Source organism: Pantherophis guttatus, chromosome 12, assembly GCF_059756535.1.
Source record: "Pantherophis guttatus breed Tessera chromosome 12, ASM5975653v1, whole genome shotgun sequence".
Lineage (NCBI taxonomy): Eukaryota > Metazoa > Chordata > Lepidosauria > Squamata > Colubridae > Pantherophis > Pantherophis guttatus.
The window spans coordinates 10,169,061-10,191,536 of NC_142074.1; the positions used below are offsets into that span (position 1 = coordinate 10,169,061).

Genomic DNA, 22,476 nt, shown 5'->3' on the forward strand with positions numbered 1-22,476 from the left:
ATTGTGTGTGATAAATCTGGTCATGCAAGTCCTTGAATTAATCTAATAAAACTTCCAGGGCATCTAAAATGTTTGGGTCCTTCATAGATTTTTCAACTGCACTAGAATGCTTTGCTTAGAAAACTCTAGCATTTCTTGCAATATTTATCTCAAACCAATTAGCTGGGCAGTAGCTCTGAGCTCTTTCCAAGCTAACTCTGAATGCACATAGAACTTCTTTTGTGCAATTTTTAACATGAGTGCTGAATCACGCACCTGATTTACATAAATCAATACATCTTTTTCTTCAAAGGGGACCAATATATTTGACAACATGGATCCTACAAGGGTTGACCATCATATAAACTAATAGGGATTCTCAGTTTCACGTGATAATCTTTTTAAACAATTATAAGAAGTTCAAATCTGCAACATGGCTTCAAAAAATCTACTATTCAAGGAAAAATCCTCCGGACATCCTTAAAGCAAGGCCTGGGATCTAAATTCTTGCATTAGATTATAAAGATAATCTTAATTGAGGATCTTCACATTATTACCCCTTACTGTAAACGCTATTATTAAAACTGATTCACCAGATAAAAGAAGGAAATATATCAACACTCCATTGCACAATGCAACTCATTGTAAGATGTAAGAAGCAATATAAGTCTTTCCTAAAAGAAAGAAAAGAAAAGTAAAGAAAAATGATCGGCCAACAAAAGCTATTTTAGAACATCACAGCATGGATACTTTAGATTTGCATGTATGGGAGATTCTGTATGTATCTAGACAGAAATACCATTTTACATCTGGCATAAACAGCTTCGTATATTTTCGGTTCCTTAAACTAACACTCATAGTTTTAGAAAATCACATGACAATATGATTCTTCCTGTCCTTAAGGCACTGAATTTATAAAACAGAATATTCTCCATTTTATGGCAATAGTTCAATTATAGTTAATCACAGACTTCTACAGAATGGCCATTTTCCCACTGTTTTTAAATTAAGATTATATCTGATTGCCATCTAGTTAATTTTTCAGAGTTAACAAGCACACAGCGGAAGAATGAAACTGATACTGCTAAACATAATGACAATGATCTTGGATCTTGGAACTTGTTATCCAATTTTAATAAAATCAAATAAGTTCCAAAGATTCCAAGGGGATTGTTAAGCCATGGCTTGCTTAAACATCCTTTGCTAAATAAACTGTAATCAGAGGAGCTTAATCATGTTAAGCCATTATCTACAAACTGAAGTGACACAGAAGATGTGATCATCCCTTCTAAGCATTTGCAGAAGGGAACACTTTGAAGATTCCCATCTTATGCAGGTCAACTTACCTGTTGTGTGGTGTCCCCATTGACCATATGAGGTAGAAGTGGCACTTCATTCAAAATAGGTGTGGCTTCTAATGGAGGTGGCTGGTCTGCCATCATAACTGAAAGGACCGATCATCAATGATTTCTCTCAGATCGGCTACCTGGGAAAACAGAAATGCGGTCTCAGATGTCAACAAGTTCTTATTATGATACGGAATTAATTATCTCTGGGGCTTTGGGCTCTGAAAAATCACCCACCTACTCAGAAAAATCCCAAAGCAAAAAGTTCAAACATCAGTAATAGAAAAGGGCCAGCAACATCCAGCATAGAACAAGAATCAGCAACTCACCTACGTATCAAAGATGCTGCTGTCTAGCTTTCCCCCGACTTTAAACACAGCATCTTCGCTGATTCTTTCCAGAGTTTGTGCAGAAAATTGGTACTCACTTATATTATGACAAGCAATTTTGTCAATAGTGAAATAAAAAGGTGATTTTCCAAAAGCCACACCCTTTATCAAAAAATGTGGCTTCTCAGACTCTTCTTTCAATAAAACCTACTTCAACCCTCCACCAGCATATTGAAAAGAGAGAAAAAAAAACAGCACAAATCAAGGAAAGTCCTCCGGGAGCTAACCAAGCATTCAAATTACTGGTTTAAAAATATAACCGGCTGTGAAAAACATGCCTGAAACATTTGAGATACAGGTGGCAGTTTGGAGGACTGGAAGGAGAAGTCAGGTGGTGTGCAGTCTCTATTTCCATATTTGAGGTTTCTAAGCACATTATACGGCACTCTTGCATGAAGAAGGCTTTTCTAAAAAGCAAATGATTTGTTGGACACACAAGAGAAAAAATAGGATGCTGCATTACTTATTTAGATTTATAGCACGGTTTCTAAACCGGCCTCTGGAGTTATTACAGAAGCTCTATACAGTCTTCACCATATGAGAGAAAGGGAGAAGTGAACTGCAAAGGCTGGGAGCAGATAAGCCATTTACAAGTGGCCCGTTCCCATAAGAATTTAATCAGATCTTTAAAAATACCATGTCAAGGTTTCCAACAACTATTCCAGAGAAAAATTTAGACATAAGAGATTTCTTCAAAAACATTATTATGTTTGGTTTGGACCTCACATCTAAAGACTAAGAATGCAGTCAGTCTGTTGCAAGAGTCATCTTAGCCAAAGGCAGATCTGTGTGTGAGGTCCTTAGTGCACTCTGAGCTTGGTTGTTTTCTTGTAGACATTTCACAACCCAACTAGGTAACATCATCAGGGCTTGGTCTCTCTCTCTCCCTCTCTCCCTCCCTCTCCCTCTCCCTCTCCCTCTCCCTCTCCCTCTCTCTCTCTCTCTGTGTGTGTGTGTGTGTGTGTGTGTATGACATCTTTTCCAAAAAAGGCTCAGGACAGCTATCAGTGTCAAAATAAAACATCACCAATGCAAAAATTCAAGTGCATGTAAAAATATATTTTTTTTGAAAAACTGAAAAATATGTATCATGCACCCACATAATCACCTTTACTCTCTCCCACTGGGTGAAGCAGAAGAGGTTGGTCTTTTAACGCTTCAAAGCTGGTCAGACTTTTATTTTGGGGGTGAGGGGGCAAAAAGTGAGGGCAGCTACTGAAAACTGACCCCTAGCCATAGCTGCCACCCGCCCTTCAAGTAGGAATCTAAATATAAGAGAACCCCAAAATACAGACCACTCCCAGGTGAGATAGTCTGACTCGACTCAAAGGAAAAGATGGCATTTCCCTAGAATTGTTAAGAGCCACAAAACTCTTTCTGTCTTTGATGGTCTCAGTTACAGTCTGCTCCTCCCCACTCTGACCAGATGTACTCCAGGCACTGGATCAATGCTTTCATTACTGCAACTATTTTGCCATAGACTGAGATGTACAGCTGTGGTGGCGCAGTGGTTAGAATGCAGTACTGCAGGCTACTTCTGCTGATTGCCAGCTGCCAGCAGTTTGAGTCTCACCGGGCTCAAGGTTGACTCAGCCTTCCATCCTTCCAAGGTGGGTAAAATGAGGACCCAGATTGTTGGGGAAAATATTCTGACACTGTAAACCGCTTAGAGAGGGCTGCCAAGCACTGTGAAGTGGTATGTAAGTCTAAGTGCTACTGCTATAGATGGATATAATAAACTTTTTGATGATACTGAACCTCACATCAGATACAACTTCATCTGCCCTCTCCCACTATCACTCATTGGAATTGTTCCTTCAGGGAGATGGAGAACATTGCAAGATGCTGGCCCCCATTCCAAAGCCTTAGAGATGGCCCAGGATACCGTGGTCTAGTGGTTCTCAACTTTTTCTTTCACCACAGACCCCCTTAAAATATGTTTTGTGGCCACGGACCACCAAGGCTGAACTCAAGATTTAAATCATGCCCCCTGTGACAACATCATCGCCCTGTGGACCACAGGTTGAGAACCACTGCCATAGTCAATGACACTGAAAGCTATTGAGAAATCAAGGACAACCGAGAACATATGCCTCTGGCCCAACCTCTGCTCAGGTCACATCAAGATATGACCAAGGTAGTTTCTGTGTAATACCCCAGCCTGAAACATGACTGCTTGAAGTCCCCCCAAAAAAGTATTTCTTCTAAGACCCTTTGCAGTTCCCTTCTGGATGCAGTTTCAAAATTACTGTGATAACAAATAGTGTGTCACCAATTGAGTTAAGGATTAATAAACAAAATGATTTTCAATCATTCAAAACAGAGTAACAGTGCCTCTAAGGAAAGCAAAATACTTTCCCATTTACCACGGGTATCAGACTAATCCACTCACCACATTAAGAAGGGCTAATTGCACAGACAGTGCTGCTCCCTATAAATTTCATCTCTTTCTAAAAATTAAAGAAATTCCTTTGGCAAATCCCACAGAAAGCAGGTTTTTAAAACAGGTTTAAAACATTCTGGAAAGTGCATCTTTCTTTCTCACTTAGGAAATCTACTCAAGATCTTCACTGCAGAACGATCAGTTCCATGATAGGTAATATTTTTTTTTTTAACTTTTTAATCATCCTCTAAGCTGGTAGGGAAGCTCCACAACCCATAACCAAAATTTGATGCAGAAAGTGGAACTGAGAATCAGAGAGAGAGAGAGAGAGAAATGCAAAGCAGGAGGAATAAATGAAGCAACTCTGCAGGGAACTTCAAGGAATTTCTGAAATCACCCCGCCTGCTCTATCTTTTCCTATTAAGGAACGGCTTCTTGCTGTTACTTCTAAAAAAATCAACTAGCAATCAGATTGAAACTGCAGGAACCAGTTGGTTCCAAGAGAAAGGAAATACTTTTCCAGATAAACAGAAACTGAAATGTCGATCAGCTTCAACGAAAGTATGAAAACAAAAAAACCCTATTTCCTCCCAAATACAGGTAGTCCTCAACTTACAACAGTTCATTTAATGACCATTCAAAGTTACAACAGCAGTGCAAAAAGTGGCTTACGACCATTTTTCGCACTTGCGACCACTGCAGTATCTCCAGGGTCACATGATCAAAATCCAGATGCTTGGCAACCAACTCATATGTATGTATGACGGTCGCAGTGTCCCGTGGTCAGGTGATCACACCTTTTGCGACCGTCTGACAAGCAAAGTCCACGGGGAAGCCAGATTCACTTAACAACCCTGTTACTGACTTAACACCTGCAAGGATTCACTTAACAACTGTGGCACAAAAAAAAAAGGTGGTGAAACAGGGCTAAATTCACTTAACTAATGTTTCGCTTAGCAACAAAAATTCGGGGCTCAATTGTGGTCGTAAATTGAGGACTACCTGTATATTTCATGGCAACTTTTCCAAAGCACCCGAAGGCCAGACAAGGAATAATGGATGGAAACTGATCAAGGAGAGATTCAACCTGGAAATAAAGGAGAAATTTTCTGACAGTGAGAACCATCAACCCTGTGGGAGCTTCATCACTGGAGGCTTTCAAGAAGAGATTGAACCGCCATTTGTCAGAAATGCTGTAGGACCTCCTGCTTGGGTGGGGGGTTGGACTAGATGACCTCCAAGGTCCCTTCCAACCCTGTTAATCTGTTATCTGTTATTATTAACTTAATTTTGTTGCGGTAAAGCACCCATTTCCCTGAGAATTCTTGGCAAGATCCCCTACTTTGTCACCTCAGAGACACTGGCAAGTGAGTTTGATCAAAACTGGTAATACCAGCTTTCATTATAGAACTTTTGAAAGAACTAGGTGCCAGGTATGCAAAAACAATCCCAGGTGCTATTCAAAGGCTAAATGTGATCCTTGTTCCCAGAATGCAACGCTTCTCAAAACTGGCCTGTTTAAGATACAGTCACCTTAAAATGAATGTTGTGACTGCCATAATGTAAAACATCTAAGATCTGGCAATGAATCGCTTATTAAATCCACACCAAACAAGCTTTGAGTTTGAGCTCTGATTCTAAAGTAGTATATGACCCCAAGAATATTTCCAGGAAAAAGAGGGGGGGAGAGAGGAATTTAAAGCAGATGAAAGGGTATAAATTGTCTAAAATCGCCTCTAAATGAGATGGATGGTAAAACAAACAAACAAACAAACAACTTGGGAGTCATGTTCCTGAATACAGAAGGTTATTTATTTTGGATTTTTTGTTTGTTTATTAATCGCAATAAACCCTGCCTCAAAGATAAGACTCCCAGTGGCTGACAAAAGAATATACAATAAACTATAAAAGATAAACATGGGACAAATATGATCCTAAACACAGTATATGGAATTAGTCCTTCAGAAAAGCCATTGGACATCCCTAGAGACAGATACATTTCCAACAGCTCTTGTCAATGAAAAACAATATTTATGCCATTTCTATATATGCCATCATCAAATCTGGGAAACAAACCTTCATTTGTGTATTTTGTGAGGCATGGCTATTTCTTCTTTCTTTCTTAACGGTACTTAATATTTTACAAAGCTTTTCTAATATTAATGTTTCATATACTGGATTTGTTGACAGATCTTGAACAGACATGAAGGTGAGTTTACCAAATATTTACCAGCTTAGTAAGCACTAATCCATTATAAAATTTTGACACTTGGGCTGTAACCAAAGCCTATTTGTAAATCTGAAGGTGTGTGTGTATATGTATGTATACAGACACACACAAACAGAGAGAGAGAGAAAGAGAAAGAAAGAGAGAGAGAGAGAAAGACAGACAGCCTTTTCAACAAAAAAATTCTGTAGTACCTTAAAAACAAGCAAAATAACTCAAGGATGAAATGCCTAGTCTTTTAAGCAATGACCAGTATAGTTCACATTTAAAAGCTGCTAGGATATATCCAACTGGAAGATAGCTTTACTCATCCAATTAGTGTTTGATAACCAGAACAGCCAACTAAGTCAAAATGTCAATCTCTAGTACCAATCATTAAAAATATGCCTTTTAAAATAACTGCAAAGTTTGAGGAAGTTGGAAAAAAAATTAGTCACCAATGAGAACAGTGATTTTAAAAAGCTGTGACAAGTTTTCTGTTATTTCACTTCAAAACACATAGACTTAAGCAAGGCTTTGAAAGTTGTCATTTGATATCAAATTGAATTTGAAGTAGTATTTAATTTAAATTAAACTGTTCTGAAGCACATTGAGGAAGGAAAAATCAAGGATTCCAAATATCTACAATTTAGAACTGGATTTCTTCTCTGTAGTGGTCTTTGCATCTTCACTTTCAATGTTCAAATTTCAAATTTCACTTTAGGAAATGAGACCTGGTATGAATTTGGATTAAGTCCTCAGTTCCCAAGATGGCCTTGAAAACTGTGTATCATGGATATTCAAGTTCAAGGAAAAAGAATTGTATGTTTCACTCTGAAATTAATTTTAGTGAAAATATTTGGATCCTTATGACATTTTTCCTTCTTTCCTAGAAATGGTTCAATAAACACAATAGATAACTGATTGTCCATCATCACCACTGTTTAAATAGCAAAAAATATTGAGGTATTACTATTTCTTACAGTTCAGCAGAAATTTTAAAAACTATGGTCAATGATCAGGAGTTAATTACTACTACTGTAAAGTTATTGAAGACAAGGAACAGGTCCAAGACACGCAGAGGTGAGATTTCACGTGAAGTGTTAATACCACTTTATAATGCCTTTGTAAGGCCACACTTGGAATACTGCATCCAATTTTGGTCGCCACGATGCAAAAAAGATTTGGAGACTCTAGAAAGAGTGCAGAGAAGAGCAACAAAGATGATTAGGGGGCTGGAGGCTAAAACATATGAAGAACGGTTGCAGGAACTGGGTATGTCTAGTTTAATGAAAAGCTGGACCAGGGGTGACATATCAGTGTTCCAATATCTCAGGAGCTGCCCCAAAGAAGAGGGGGTCAAGCTGTTCTCCAAAGCAACTGAGGGCAGGACAAGAAGCAATGGGTGGAAACTAATCAAGGAGAGAAGCAATTTAGAACTAAGGTGAAATTTCCTGACAGTTAGAACAATTAATCCGTGGACAACTTGCCTCCAGAAGTTGTGAATGCTCCAACACTGCAAGTTTTAAAGAAGAGATTGGACAACCATTTGTCTGAAATAGTATGGAGTTCCCTGCCTGAGCAGGGGGTTGGACTAGAAGACCTCCAAGATCCCTTCCAACTCTGTTATTCTGTATTCAAGGAGAGGTTCTACAGCTCATAGAAGGAAATTTCTTTACATTGTGCTATGATTTCCTGGAGATGTGAAGTTATTTCAGGATTATGAAGGAAATTATGAACCACCAAAATCCCCTGAACATACTCAAGGTAGCATACACTGCAACTCTTCAGACAGCCACACTGGAGAATGGAGAAGGAATCAACACAGAACTGTTTAAGAAAAACTGGATGACAGGCAGCCAAACTCTACTGTCTAAAGGAAAGTGGGAACGGATCTAAATATTTAAAATGTGTTAGTAACTTTTTCAGATGCCTGCAATAGTAATCAATGAACTATTAGAACAGGAATAATATCAAAATTGAGTTTTGTTTCAATGTTTTATATATATATCTATGGAAGCCAAGATCTAGATATTCTTTAATTTCAATTACCAGAGAAGGACATAGATCACAGGAGATCCTATACCATTTCAGCCATTTGTCTGAAGTGATATAGGGTCTCCTGCTTGAACAGGGGGTTGGCCTAGAAGACCTCCAAGGCCCCTTCCAACTCTGTTATTCTAGGTTCCATTTTCTATTAGAAACATTCTCAGTAATTCTAGAACTGACATTCTTGTAACGCTGGCAATCCAACTAGTCTGGGATTTAATGAGGACATCTGTGGTTTGCAAAAGCCAAATTACATGTTCACATTCATTTTTAGGTAAATAACTCATGGAATTTTGTAATTTCATCTCCAGTCCGTCAAGGAACGGATGGTAGGAACCCAGACAAAGCATCTAAGCATACAACCCACATACTAGCTGCCAGTTCCTTATTTGCACAAATAACTACAGTGAGCAATTTATTAATACCTCTAGACCCTTTAATGAAGACTGGATGACTTGGTCTCACCCGAGTCTCAATATGGTGCTGTGGTTAAAATATTGGATTTGGACTGAGAAGGCATCCAAATTGAAAGCAATGCTTTAAATGCTTAGAAAACACCTTCATGGGAATCTTGGCTTATGTCAATTGGGGTGGGAGAGTTAGTGTAAGTAGTATCCAAAGCATTGGCTTGTTGTACATTGCCAATTCATTATTCATTAATCGATAATTCAGCTATCATTGACCGGAGGGACATGCTGACAATGAACTCAAAGCCAAAGTCTTTGAACGTCATGGTACACTAGTGGTTAAGGCATGGTACACTAGTGGTTTGGTATGGTGGTTAAGGCATCAGGCAAGAAACCAGGAGATCATGAGTTCTAGCTGGGTGGCCTTGGGCCAGTCATTCTCTCTCAGCCCCAGAAAAGAGGTAAAGGTAAAACACTTCCAAACTCTTGTAAGAAAAATGTAGGGACTTGCCCAGGCAATCGCCAGAAGTCAATAAAACTAACCAGAAGGTACACACACAAAAATCTAACACTCAGCCAAATAAAACTTGGATCTGACTTGATCTAGCCCAGCTTGAAGAAAAGATTGTCCTCAATCTGTTGGATATTGAGATGGTTCAAAGTTTGTTGTGGGATTCATATCTACATTTTGTCCCTGCCAGCTAGTATGATACAAATTATAAATGGAGGGAACATTATTTAAGCAGCATCCCACCGTTCTCCAAACATAGGAATGCACATTATAAGGTTGTCTAAAGCTTACTTTGGAATGTGAAAACAACACTTGTAATAGATAATTGTTAATTTATGAACAGAATCAGTACCACAACTCAATCACTTCTTTACTATTTCATGCCCACTTTCTGGTAATCTCATTTTATCAGATTATTCTCGAAAGATTTTCTCACATTACAAGGGAGACCACACAGAAGCATTTCAGGCAAAATGATTTACATATTCCAAATTTCAAAAAAGGTCAGACAAATAATTGTCTTTTGACAAGAACCTAGTTATAACTTAACTTTTCAGAGGCAGAGATGGCAAGGCCACATACTTTCCATAACAGCAATCTGTTCATAACTGGAGGCATGTTTTTTTTTAATTAAACCATTAGAAATAATTTTAAATATTTCCCAGGAGACCTTATGTGCACTCTCTTTTGTGTATAATATTTGGCTTCTATCCAGAAAGTGCCACTGGGTTGCAAATAATCATTAAAAATGTTTCTTAAGTTTCGCTCCAAAAGCAAATGTAGTCAAAGAGATTGTGTAAGGGCAGATGCAAAATACACACATAAATTAATATGTCTTAAAATTCTGCCTTTGGTGGGGAGATTAACCAAAGGTTAATCAAACTTTTTATCAAACAAACCAAAGGTTGTTAAAACTTTTTAATTCCTGAAAACACAAATGCGCTCTCTCTCTTGAAGAAATTTCAATATATTTCTCCCTGGATATTTATCACTGTATCAAAGTAATACCAAACTTGATATACAGTATGATTGCAATCAGAAATATTTCATGGCATTTTTACATCATTGGATAAAATCACAGCTCTGAATTACGGTATTTATTTGTATCCCACCTTTATTATTCTTACAAATAAGGGGCAAACATACCTAATATTCTTTCCTTCTCCAATTTCCCAGAACAGTAGCCATGCGAGATGGATGGGGCTGAGAGAGAATAACTCGCCAAAAGTCAACCAGCCAAATTTCATGCCTAAGGCGGGACTAGAATTTACAGGTTCCTGGTGATTGGCCCGTCACCCAGCCAGCTTTCATGCCTAGGGCGGGACTAGAACTCACAGTCTCCTGGTGATTGGCCCAAAATCCTCCAGTCAGCTTTTATGTCGAAGGCGGGACCAGAACTCGCAGTAGCCTTTATCATAAGACCACAATTTTTTAACGAAGCTCTGCATGAGTTCAACATTCCTCTACTCCCTTCAATTTTCCATTGTCATAACTTGGGGACCATAGATTGGGGACCAATCTATTTTTCACTATAAAATCATGGATGTTTCTTATAAAAGAGTAAGACAGAGCTAGGACATACAGTGTTTAGCGATATTGTACGGCATAGTCCAGGGGAAAGAATTATGCCAGGGTTTTATGGAGTAATTGTGGTAAAGGTTAGCAAAATCATTCACAAGATTACACCATCTAACCTAGAAGAAGAGAGGAAAGTGAAAACGTGTCATGAAGGGAAGTATGATCTGTTTACTCAGATCTATGATTCTGTACGTGATCTATACATATACAGTACATAGACTAAGGAACTTGAACACAAACTCAACAACTAATCAAGATCAAAATACTGTATTTTTTGGAGCGTAAGATGCACCGGAGTATAAGACGCACCTACCTTTTTTGGTGAGGAAAAAAAGAAAAAGAAATCTGCCTCTGCCTCTGAGCAATTTTGCCTTGTTGCAGCAAACAGCCTGCTTTACTTTCATTTTCGTTTTCAGCATAGCTTGATTAGCACAAGGAAAAAAAATCTGCTCCAGCAATTTACCTCTTTGCAACAAGCAGCAGAGCCCTGAACAAAACAGCTGAGAGCAAATCAGATGAGAGTCGGGAGGCGGATCCAATCAACTTGTGCTAATTAGGCTGTGCTGAAGCTGAAAGGAGCTGTTTTTTCTTGCTGTTTGCTTGCAAAGAGGTAACTGCTGCGAGGCAGAGGCCAAAGGGTGGGGGCCAGTGGGTGGGCGGGGCTACATTCAGTGTATAAGATGCACCTATTCACCCCCTTTTAGGGAGTGCGTCTCCGAAAAATACGGTACACTATAACTTTAGAGATTCGATCGCAGTATCGCATAGGCATCAATTCACATTAGATCAATAGGAAGTACTTGGGCCAGAGTACTTTGTGTGTGCTGCGTTCTTTAGGGTCTGTAGCTGGGGCAGAACACTATGAATCAAAATCAGGAAAGGTACAAAGTGCTTACTTCCTCCCTCCATCTACTTACCTATCCACCTACCTACACTGGTTGAGATTACCTGCAAACACTGAAGAGGGAAGATAAACATGAGAGCAGATGAAGAGGTGAAAAAGGTAGAGATTAAATATTTCCACAGCATGGTTTAGTGTCTTTCCTGCATTTCCACACCACAAGCCAGCATCCTAAATATCTCAATATTTATTTCCTTCTTTACAGAGATCGTGCTGGCATTACTAAAAGATGTAAATCAGTTATTTATTTATTTTTTATATCAAATTTATATACCGCCCTTCTCCCTGACAACTCAGGGCGGTGTACAGCCAAAGTAAAAACATAAACTACAAACATTAAAATACAACTAAAAAGATATATATATATTTGGCCCCATGATTAAAAGCAATGACAAAACAATTAAAAACATTTTAAAAAAGTATTAGGCCAGCCCGGCTTGCTGAAAAAAGAAAGTTTTAAGGGCACGGCGGAAGGCACCGAGGTCTTGGATTCTCCTTATCTCTGGGGGCAGCTGATTATGAAGTAACATGGACAATACTTTTTTTTGAAAAGTCTGAAATATAAGGGGCAGCTGGGCTTAGATCATGATGGCTTTTTTTAAGATTGGAAGAATTGAACGGTAGAAGGTATTCTAGATATTTATTTTATTTTAGGAAATTTATATTGCCGCCTATTCGCACATGACGACTCAAGATATGCAGAAGATTCAATGCCGAGTATCTGCGGTTATGAAGAATTCTAATAAGATGGCCTAGAAAAAGTTTTTTTTAAGGAATCTTGTAGCATAAGCAAAATAAGCCAATTAAATTAGAGTTGTTGAATTCCAACCAGGGTGGATAAAAATCAATGATTTTTTTAAAAAAATCAAAAAAAATCAGATTTTTTTGATTTAAATCGGATTTTTTTGATTTTTATCGAATTTATTTTAATAAGATACTTTTGGGGTAAAAATCTATCGTAAGTTAGTTTTCTATTTAAGATACATAAATAATTTAGTTTATTCAGCATGAAATGGAGCTTAGTTATGTAGCATGAGACTGTATATTCTGCAACACTGGGACTATCGGTGAGTCAACGGTGGGTCAAAGGAGTAGCAGAGATGACAGTTGCTCTTTAAAAATTATGATTTAAATCGAGTTGAGTTGATTTAAATCAAGCCTTTTTACTAGTGATTTAAATCATGATTTAAATTGTGATTTAAATCAACTTGATTTAAATCAAATCCACCCTGATTCCAACTGAGTTTCACAACTGTTAATCCACTACACATACAAATAATGAAACTCTTTGTGTCTTAACGTAAGATATCAGGGTCCAGAAATCAAAAATCTTTTCTATTCTCTGCCTGTAATCAGAGGGAAGCATTTTTTTAAAACTTAAGTGAAACCAAAGGGGGGAAAACCTATCCTATTCTTGTACTGTAATTCTCATCAGCAGAGCTTTTAGGTACTTCCAAACACTGGATTCTAAATCAGTGTTTCCTCTCTGCATTGTAAAGTAAATCAATCTTATTTACAGGTGAAAGTTGGAGGGTACCTTAAAATCAAATATACTTCTAGAACAACCCCTGTAGTATGGCTCAAACAGTCTGACACTCCTCTATAGTGAGCAAGTTTTTATTCTGTTTATTTGTATTCTGCCTTTTTTTTTTACACAAATAATTCAAGGTGGCAAACACATCCAACTTAGCTTTCTTCTCCAGAATGATATGCCTGTGAGGTGAGTTGGGCTGTGTGTGTGTGTGATTGGTCCAAGGTCAGCCAGACCTTATGTATATGGTGAGTCTAGAACTTAAAGCCTCCTGGTGATTGGCCCAAAGTTCCCGAGCTGGCTTTCATGTCTGAGACAGAACTAGAACTCACATTTTCCTAGTGATTGGCTCTAAGTCACCCAGCCAGTTTTCATGCCTAAAGCAGAACTAGAACTCACAGTATTCTCGTGACTGGTCCAAAGTCACCCATCTGGCTTTCATGCTTAAGGCAGGACTAGACCTCACTGTCTCCTACTTTCTAGCCAGGTGCCTTAACCACTAGACCAGGAGTCAGCAATGTGGGGCTCCAGAGCCACCTGCAGCTCTTTGGGCTCTCTGCTGTGGCTGCCTGTCAGGTGATCCCACCACTGGCTAGCCCCACCCCTCGCCCTCCCCATCCAATCACTCCTCGCCTGGCCTGAGAAGGTAAGGGTGATGGCGGGGGATGGAAAAGTGGCCAGGGCAGAGACAGAAAGATACAGAGAGAGGGGGAGAGAGAGAGAGACAGAGAGAGATACAGAGAGAGAGAGAGGGAGAGAGAGGGGGGAGGGAGGGAGGGGAGAGAGAGATGTCAAAAGTGTTTTGTGGTTCCCAGTGTTTTTTAACAACTGGTTCTCTGCCCCAATGACCGGCTGGGTAGGCGTGGCTGGGGGGGGTCATGTGATTGGTGGAAGTGAATGACATCAAGTTGGCCACACCCACCCAGGTTTTGTGGCTCCTGGTATTTTCTTTTCTGTGGGAAACGGGTCCAAACAGCTCTTTGAGTGCTTAAGGTTGCAGACCCCTGCACTAGACCAAACTGGCTCTCAAATGACTGATCAACACTCAATAAATATGAAATCCACAACACTCCAAACTGTAATCAAGTTTAAAATCAATTAAAAAAATACTTACTCAGAATACATTAATTGAAATGTGTTCCTTGGAAATATACTTATGTTACATATTATTAAAGTAAACTTAATATTTAATTAGAGGAGATGAAAATGTGTTTTTTTCCCCCCCCTGTCATTCCTGCTCCCATGCATCTAGTATGTAGTGACAGACTATCATCATGCCGGAAAAGATTAAATTGCATTTGCCATTTAGTGATCTAAGCATTGTTGGAAGAGATCTCTTTGGAGCTCTTCACAATTCCCTTATGTCTTAGCTTAAATGATTGTGTCATCTGTCAATTTTGTCACTTAATTGGAAATGTCTTGACTAACTCATTTATTAACAAGTTGAACATGGGCCCAAACCAGATCCTTAGGGGACACTACTTTGTACTTTCCTCCAATGTGAAAAACTGCTAATTTATTCTGTTCCGTGTTTTCCATAGTTGTCAGTCTCAAGCAGAGTTGGCCATCACAAAATGTAAGAACCTGTTCGCTCAGAACCGAAAATGTGAGCATGCAAGTGTGAATGTGGCTTCAAACACATATAGGATGGGATAGCGCCTAGGCAAGTGGGCGGGCCCTGCCGCTGGTCGGAACTACCGGTTCGCCCGAACTGGCAGCAGCCCACCTCTGGTCACAAGCAATCAGATCCATATGTGTTGAGTTCCAGCTAACCACTTTCTTGTGTTCTGTCCATAATACAAAAATCTCCCCCGACTGCTTGCCTTCCCTTGGGAACAGACAGATGAGGGTCCATGGAGCTTGGGAAGGAGGGGAGGATGGTCCTGGATCTCTTAAAATTCAAGGCTAATTCCCTGCTTGCTGCCTCCATCCTGCCTGGCTGAACAATAGCTCAACTAATCACTGATCCATGGGAGGACTTTTCCTGCAATCCTAGGACTAGTTTACTGAAGAGTCTTTCACAATAACCTTTGTCAAAAAATCTTTTGAACACAAGTGTAGGACCACCTCCATTCATGCACCTGCTCACGCCTGCAAAACACCTGAACAAGTTTTTGAGGCAGGATCTACCCCCAGAGAAGCCATGCAAGTTCTCTCAGCAAGCTGTGCTCTCACTCAGTGCTTCATAATTTTATCTTTGTTTTCTACCAGTCTTCCCAATATCATCCTCCATCCTGCTGTTAGTCAACACATTCTCTTTGTGTCTACTCTATCCTTCCCTATCGTGTATGCATTCTTTTCATGTCTACTATCCTCTTCCTCTCCCATCCAAGTACTGAAAAGGAAAAATAAAATTATTTTCATTTTATGCGTTCATGAAATGTAAGCATGGACCTTTTTTTTAATCATTAGGTGAAGGTAAAGGTTCCCCCCGCACATATGTGCTAGTCGTTCCCGACTCTAGGGGGCGGTGCTCATTTCCGTTTCAAAGCCGAAGAGCCAGCGCTGTCCGAAGACGTCTCCGTGGTCATGTGGCCGGCATGACTAAACGCCAAAGGCGCACGGAACGCTGTTCCCTTCCCACCAAAGGTGGTCCCTATTTTTCTTCTTGCATTTTTAATGTGCTTTCGAACTGCTAGGTTGGCAGAAGCTGGGACAAGTAATGGAGTTCACCCTGTTATGCAGCACTAGGGATTCAAACCACTGAACTGCCAACCTTTTAATCGACAAGCTCAGCATCTTAACCACTGAGTCACTGCGTTCCTTTTTTAAAAATCATTACAAAAGCTAAAATAATGTTGGGGAAACTGAGGAGGAATGCTTCCTCGAGGCCATTCTACACTGTGCAGATTGTGTGGCTAGATGTCCTTCAGACTTCAAGTTCATTTCTGGCATTATATGTAGACGATCGTGGCGATAAGTTGCATACTTCTTAAAGGGAACGATCACTTGAATCATAGGACAGTTTTGATCGCTCAGATATGATAAGTCTATCTTAATGAGCACACTAATCCAGCTTTATTATAGATATTTATTCCAAGGTAATAGTGTAGTTGGAACTGCCTGCCACACAGGCTGCCATACCATGTATTCCTTGAGCAGCATATTTATTAAGAATCTGGCTCCTATCAGCCACAATTTCCCAACTCTGGGAGATTCAAGGAAACATGGGAAACCTATAACACAATATATTAAAACCAAGAGGATTTTGTGTGTGTATGCTTAATGGCATTCAAACATATAACAAGCCAATCAATCACCCCAATACAGCTGTTCTTGTAGTAATAAAACATAGATGCATAAAGGTTAGAGAAAATTTCACTAACAATGGGAACAAAGAGGCTAAGTTCTTAATTAGATTCAATTTTTCCTTTAAGAGGAAAATGATCTAGCATCAAACTCTAGTACTAAATTATTTTGCATTTTCACTTTCAGGTAAAACTTTGGCAAAGCATTATCTTCAGAATGGATTGATTAATCTAGGATAAAAAATTAATTATGCTATCTCTAAATATTAAACAAATTTACATCCCACATCAGATGTACCCAAAGCACTGATACTCTACTTAAATTCAGGGGAGTGAGAGGTCATGTATGCCATCCCACTTCTCTCTTCTTCCTAGAATTTTTCCCAGAAGTGTAGGGCCCCCTATTTTTTTTTTTAATCAACCAATTATTGACCCATTGGTTGCAACAGGAATTAACCGACTTGCTTGTCGCCCAAGCCTGATGTCATGGGATGAGAGAGAATGACTGGCCCAAAGTCACCTAGCCAGTTTTCATGCCTAAATCAGAATTCGAACTCTAAACCTGTAGCACAGAACTTTCTCCACCTATGAACATTCACGATAGTCAGTATCAGTAAATTATCACACTTTGCAAAACCCTAAATGAAAAAGGGCTTCAGGTGAGTCCTAATCCAGGAAAGGCCATTTGCAGGATCATTGTGTGCACTTTGGCAATGATCCAATGAGCTGCAGTTATTATGCCATAGTGGCTCTCGTTTCATCAGAAAAATCCACAGGAAGATTTGTCGACAATAGTTTTGCACAACACAGGTAGTCCTCGACTTATGACCAAAATTAAGCCCAAAATTTCTCTTGCTAAGTGAGACATTTCTTAAGTTGAGTTTTGCCCCATTTTACGACTTTTCAGGCCACAGTTGTTAAGTGAATCACTGCAGTTATTAAGTTAGCAACGTAGTTGTTAAATGAATCTGGCCTCCCCATTGATTTTGCTTGTCAGAAGGTCGCAAAAGGGGGTCACATGATCCCAGGACACTGCGACCATCCTAAATATGAGCCAGTTGCCAAACGTCTTAATTTTGATCAGGGAACCATGGGGATGTTACAAAGGCCGTAAGTGTGGAAAAACGGTCATGTGTCACTTTTTTTTAGTGCCGTTGACTCCAAGCGGTCACTAAATGAACTGTTGTAAGTCGAGGACCACCTATATTTGGGGAGTGGGGGGGACACGCAACACAGGATTACGTTCTCTGGTCATTCCATGGCTGCTGATGGAGGAAGAGAGGAGAGAGGAACATGCAGAGTCCTTAGCATTCCTAATCAATTCTGCTTATCAATACACGTGGCCCCTTTAAGGCTTTTCTGTTTCTGTGCCAAAGTAAATGTTTGTTCAGATGCAGGTGAAAGGCCCAAACCTGGGAGAGCATTTGTGCGCAACATTTGTGAATCCTGGAAGCTCCAATGCTGCTGGGTTTTGTTTGTTTTTCCGAGTGACCGAGCTACTGGATCACCAGGAAATATAGACAAGAAAGCTTAGGTTAATATAAAAGAGAGAGATCTCTTGCTTATCTCCACCACAATGAGTCCTTCTAGAAGATGAGATAGAGCTCAATCTGTTTTGTTTTTTTTTATTCAGGAATCCAAGACTTGTGCTCTGCAAAAGAGATAAGAGCTGAAAAATCCACTATCTCAACCTTCGCAAATTAAAATATAACTTTTGTGCCATACAAGAATGCAGGTGAAAGGGAAAACAAGATATATAAACGCCTATTTCAAGAGCAAGCTTGTACAAAATTAAAACAATACTAAATTAAAAAGAACATCACAAACAGAATTTGGGGAAAAGAACTACAGTGATATTTCAAATGGCAAGAAAGGAAAAATGGAGATTTTATTTTATTTGGTGATCACCAACTTAACCAGAGCAGGTAACTGCCCTTAACAATATTTTAGCATAAGGCAATATTATTTTCCCAAGTTTTCAAAAAACCATTACTTCTATTTAATTCTAACAATTGTTATACTTTTCAAAATACCCCTAGAGTAAAATCAAAATACTGCGTACTAATTCCCTCTTTTTCTTTTTCTGTTCTTATTTTTAAGTATTTGACGACAAGTGAGTGAACTTGGGCCATACAACTCCATAAGCTACTTTGGAGTTTTGCAAGGCTTCAGGTATTGCCCTGGGCTCCACAGAAGAAACATGAAAAATAAAACAAAATAAAGATGCTTACAGTACATTTTCTAAATAACAAAAAGTTATATAAATTATTTCATTTATTATTACAACCCACGTATAACTCAGATCCTGGTGATAGGTATGTTACCAACATGGCTGAAAAAGGAAGACCAGCATAAAGTAGACACTTTTCAAAGCGATTATGGCCAAGACGTAATTTCTCAGCTGAAAACTGATTATGCCAGAATCACAAATCTTTCCAGGCTGACAAATTTGACATTTCAGAAAAATGTCACGGATACCATTGCATAATGGCTGCTGTAGCAAGTACAACTGGTCTTAAAACACCTCAATCACAGATACCACCAGTAATCGTTTAAGAATCAAACTACAGCACTAGCTGGAATGCTTGTCCATTTGTGTTACCCTTTTAAGTTTTAAACTACAGTTTGCCATCCCTATCCATGACGATATATTTATCAGCATAAATGCATGAATAATCGAACACAGGTTTCCCCAACGAAAATAGATATGCTTTTCCATAATTCATCTATCTAAAGCAAACACTGGTTTAAAAAAAAACAGATAAAAAAATATGAAATAGATTCCATTAACACCGATGACTAAAAAAAGCTGGAAAGGAGTACAAACAGGAAACATACAATGAACTAAAGTACACCTGCCAGTATTTGCGTCATTGGCCGCCAGTTGGCAAGATTATAATAACACACACTATTTGCCATATGTTGAGGCAAGGATCTTGCAAAGGGGGGCAGGGGGGGAAGGTGGTCTTCTTAATCCCAAAACAGAGGTTTCCATCATCTGAATTACCTTCCCCCCACCCCCCCACCCCCCAGCCTGTGATCACAGCTGCAAAAGACATGACCGAAACCTTCCTTGGTACCTACTAACATCTTCGCAATTAAGCAGGAGCCTGGACATCGGTTACAAATTCCGCGGCCCCCCCCCTCTCTTTTTCCCTAAAGGAAGGGATCCAGAAGGGATTCAAAAGACAGGCCGATAGGAAAGCTGCCGCTGATTAACAGCACCTACCTTTGGCTCAGGAGAAACGCTGTGGGAGAGTATCTACTACGCTTGCTATGCACTCAGTCAAAAGGCCGGGGAAGGCAAGGCGACGTGGCATTCAGATAGACAGCATTGAAGGGGAAAAGGGGTGGAGAAGAACGAAGGGGAAAGCATCCCCCCCTCCCTTCCTCCACCCCCTTTCCCCTCTTTTCAAAATAATTAGCCTCAGCGGATCCTCAAGAGGAAAAGAGCCACCTAGAGTCGAAAACCTTTAAAAGGGAGTATCAGTCGGACCCATCACCTCTGCTCTGCTGGGAAGTGGGGGGAGGGCTGGCATTCCTAGGAATCTTTCTTTCTCCCCCTTCCCAAAGGGAACTTCCTGCCACTTAAAAGAAACCCACATCCACAAAGCAGGTGGAAGCAAAACTGGGGCATGTCGCTGCCCCCTAAATATGTATGTGTATGTGTGTGTGTGTATATATATATATATATATAGAGAGAGAGAGAGAGAGAGGGAGGGAGGGAGGGAGGGAGGGAGGGAAGAAAGAAAGAAAGAAAGAAAGAAAGAAAGAAAGAAAGAAAGAAAGAAAGAAAGAAAGAAAGAAAGAAAGAAAGAAAGAAAGAAAACATTTCGGTCTCTTTAAGTACCTTTCCACAGGCACCTTGAAGTTTCTTATACCTTTGGCCTTGCATTTCCAGATGTTTCGAGCCTAAGCCACAATCCTGGAGCATTAGGCATTAGGGTTCCCTCCGCCAAACTCTACTAAACTTTGCAACCCAGCTTTTGAACCCACATCCTCTTTGTGTGCATCCTTGCACACCACACAAATCCCCTATCACACACACACACACACCCTTTGGCCTAAACCCCTCTCCACAACCTCTCCCCCTTTCTTGCAGATCCAATTCTCTTCATCTGGATTCCATACCAACTTTCCTGCCCGGCTGTGGTTACCTTCCCCACCCACCCCCATTTCCCCCCCTCTCCATTTCCCCAAGTTTGGGAAGCACACACCCCCACACACAAAAACCCCTCCCCCAACCCATCCCCTCCATTCCTCCAAATGCAAGGTCCCCTTCTCCCCAAATCCATTTTCCAACCCCAAGGATTAACAGCAAGCCCCCCAAAGCCCCCCCCCCACAAATCCCCCAGTCCCAGCCTCAGCAAATCCAAAACCTCCCCTGCTTCATCTTTCCAAGCCTCTCTTCCCTTCTGACCCCCCCCACCCCCACTATTCCCCCCCCCACCCTCCAAAAAAAGTGGGAGCAGAACCAGAGATTGGTTGGAAAAGGTGGAGGCTCTGGAAATACAGTTAAAAAAAAAAAAAAGATCAGCTGGAGGAAGGGGGCGGGTTTTTGGTGGTTTTTTTTTTTTTTTCTTTCCCTTTTCCCGGAATAATAAGTCAAGATGGGAATGTGAGGCTGGCTGGTTGGCAGGCAGGGGAAGAGTGGAGAAGGCCCTGGAAAATTTAAGGAAATGGGGGTTTTTTTAACAAAAAAAATAAAATAATAAAAATAAAAAGACTTGGTCCCTGGAAGGGAGGGGGGGGCTGTTGCGAGGGGGCGTGGAGGAAACAACCAGAATATTTTTTTTTTTAAATAAAAATAAAAATGCAAAACTGGGGCTGCAAAGCGCCTGGTTTGCAACGGGGGGAGAGTGGAAATCAGCACTTTTTTTTTTTTTTTTTTTGCAAAATCCTGGAATGGGAGGGGGGGACAAATCAGGTGTGGGGATGGAAAAGGGGGGGGGCTGTTGCTGGGCGAAGGAGGGGAGGGGAGGGGGGGTGAAAGTGGGGTCAGCCTCTTCACCCCCTCCCTCTCCTCGCTCCGGTATTTCCGGGGGGGGGCATATCCCGCTTTCTCCCCCCCACACACACTCGGTGCGACCCCCCCCTTTTTTTATCCCCCCCTCCTCCTCCTCCCCCCCCCCGCCGCTGCCCCGCCCTGGCGGCCCGCTGAGGGGAGCCTCTCCCGGCCGGAAGGGGAGCCTCGACACTCACCGCGCGGGGGGGACCGGAGGAGAAGGCGGCGAGCGCCGGGAAGGGAAGACGCTCCAGCCGCCGCCTCAGGCTCGGCGCCACGAAGCCTCGCCGCGGCAGAAGAGAAAGTCGGACGGCTCCGCCATGATGGAATGCAGGCTGCGGCGCATGCGCGGTTACCGCAGACGGGAGGGGGGGGAAAGAGGGGGCGCGCGGCCGGGCGCGCCAACCACAATGCGGTCTCGCTCGCCTCCTGCTCTCTCTCTCTCATAAATATCCTCGTGCCCAGCCGGCTCTGCGCAAAGACCTTGTGTGCTAAGGAGAAAGGAAAGCTGTCGAAATAGGCTCGGGAGGTCAGACATTTGCTTTTTTTTTTTTTTTTCCCCCTCCTCTCCTCTCCCTGCGACTTTTAAGAGGGATGCGGGCTTCTGAGTCCTGCAGAGCTCTTCGTCAAGACCGAGTTAAGGGGAAGGGAGACCTGCACAGAGAGAAGAAAGGGAAGGAAGAAGGAATGCATGAAGGACTTGGGAGTTGGGACTGGAATCGGGGTGCTTCCTTTCCCTGGGAGTCGGGTGGCAGACAAATTTAATAAATTATTATGGTTGGTTTGCACAGTCAGCCAGATGTTCGGGCTGTGTTTGGCGTTGTTGCCCAATGATCGAGGCCTTCCCAAGGACCTGGGAGAGGCAGAGGTGGATATTTGGTGGTGTTTAAAGGTATTGTCGCAGGATGTAAGCTGCTCCCAAGTAAAGCTGCCTTTTGCAATT

The 22,476-nt window shown here is 40.9% G+C and overlaps 1 protein-coding gene across 2 annotated transcripts in view; it reads right to left on the reverse strand.

Annotated features, from left to right (window-relative positions):
* Positions 1 to 21,914, reverse strand: part of LOC117675937 (fibronectin type-III domain-containing protein 3a) — a 71,947-nt gene extending 50,033 nt beyond the window's left edge. The window contains exons 1-2 of one of the 2 annotated variants that reach the window (XM_034435002.3): positions 21,731 to 21,914; positions 1,326 to 1,465 (exon numbers count right to left, since the gene is read on the reverse strand). In XM_034435002.3, the coding sequence (XP_034290893.1) occupies positions 1,326 to 1,421 (96 nt within the window). In that variant the 5' untranslated portion in view covers positions 1,422 to 1,465; positions 21,731 to 21,914. Of the gene's footprint in view, positions 1 to 1,325; positions 1,466 to 19,753; positions 19,899 to 21,730 lie in introns of those variants that run through there. The other variant, XM_060692084.2, reaches the window with a different exon arrangement.
* Between the last annotated feature and the right edge of the window lie 562 nt (positions 21,915 to 22,476).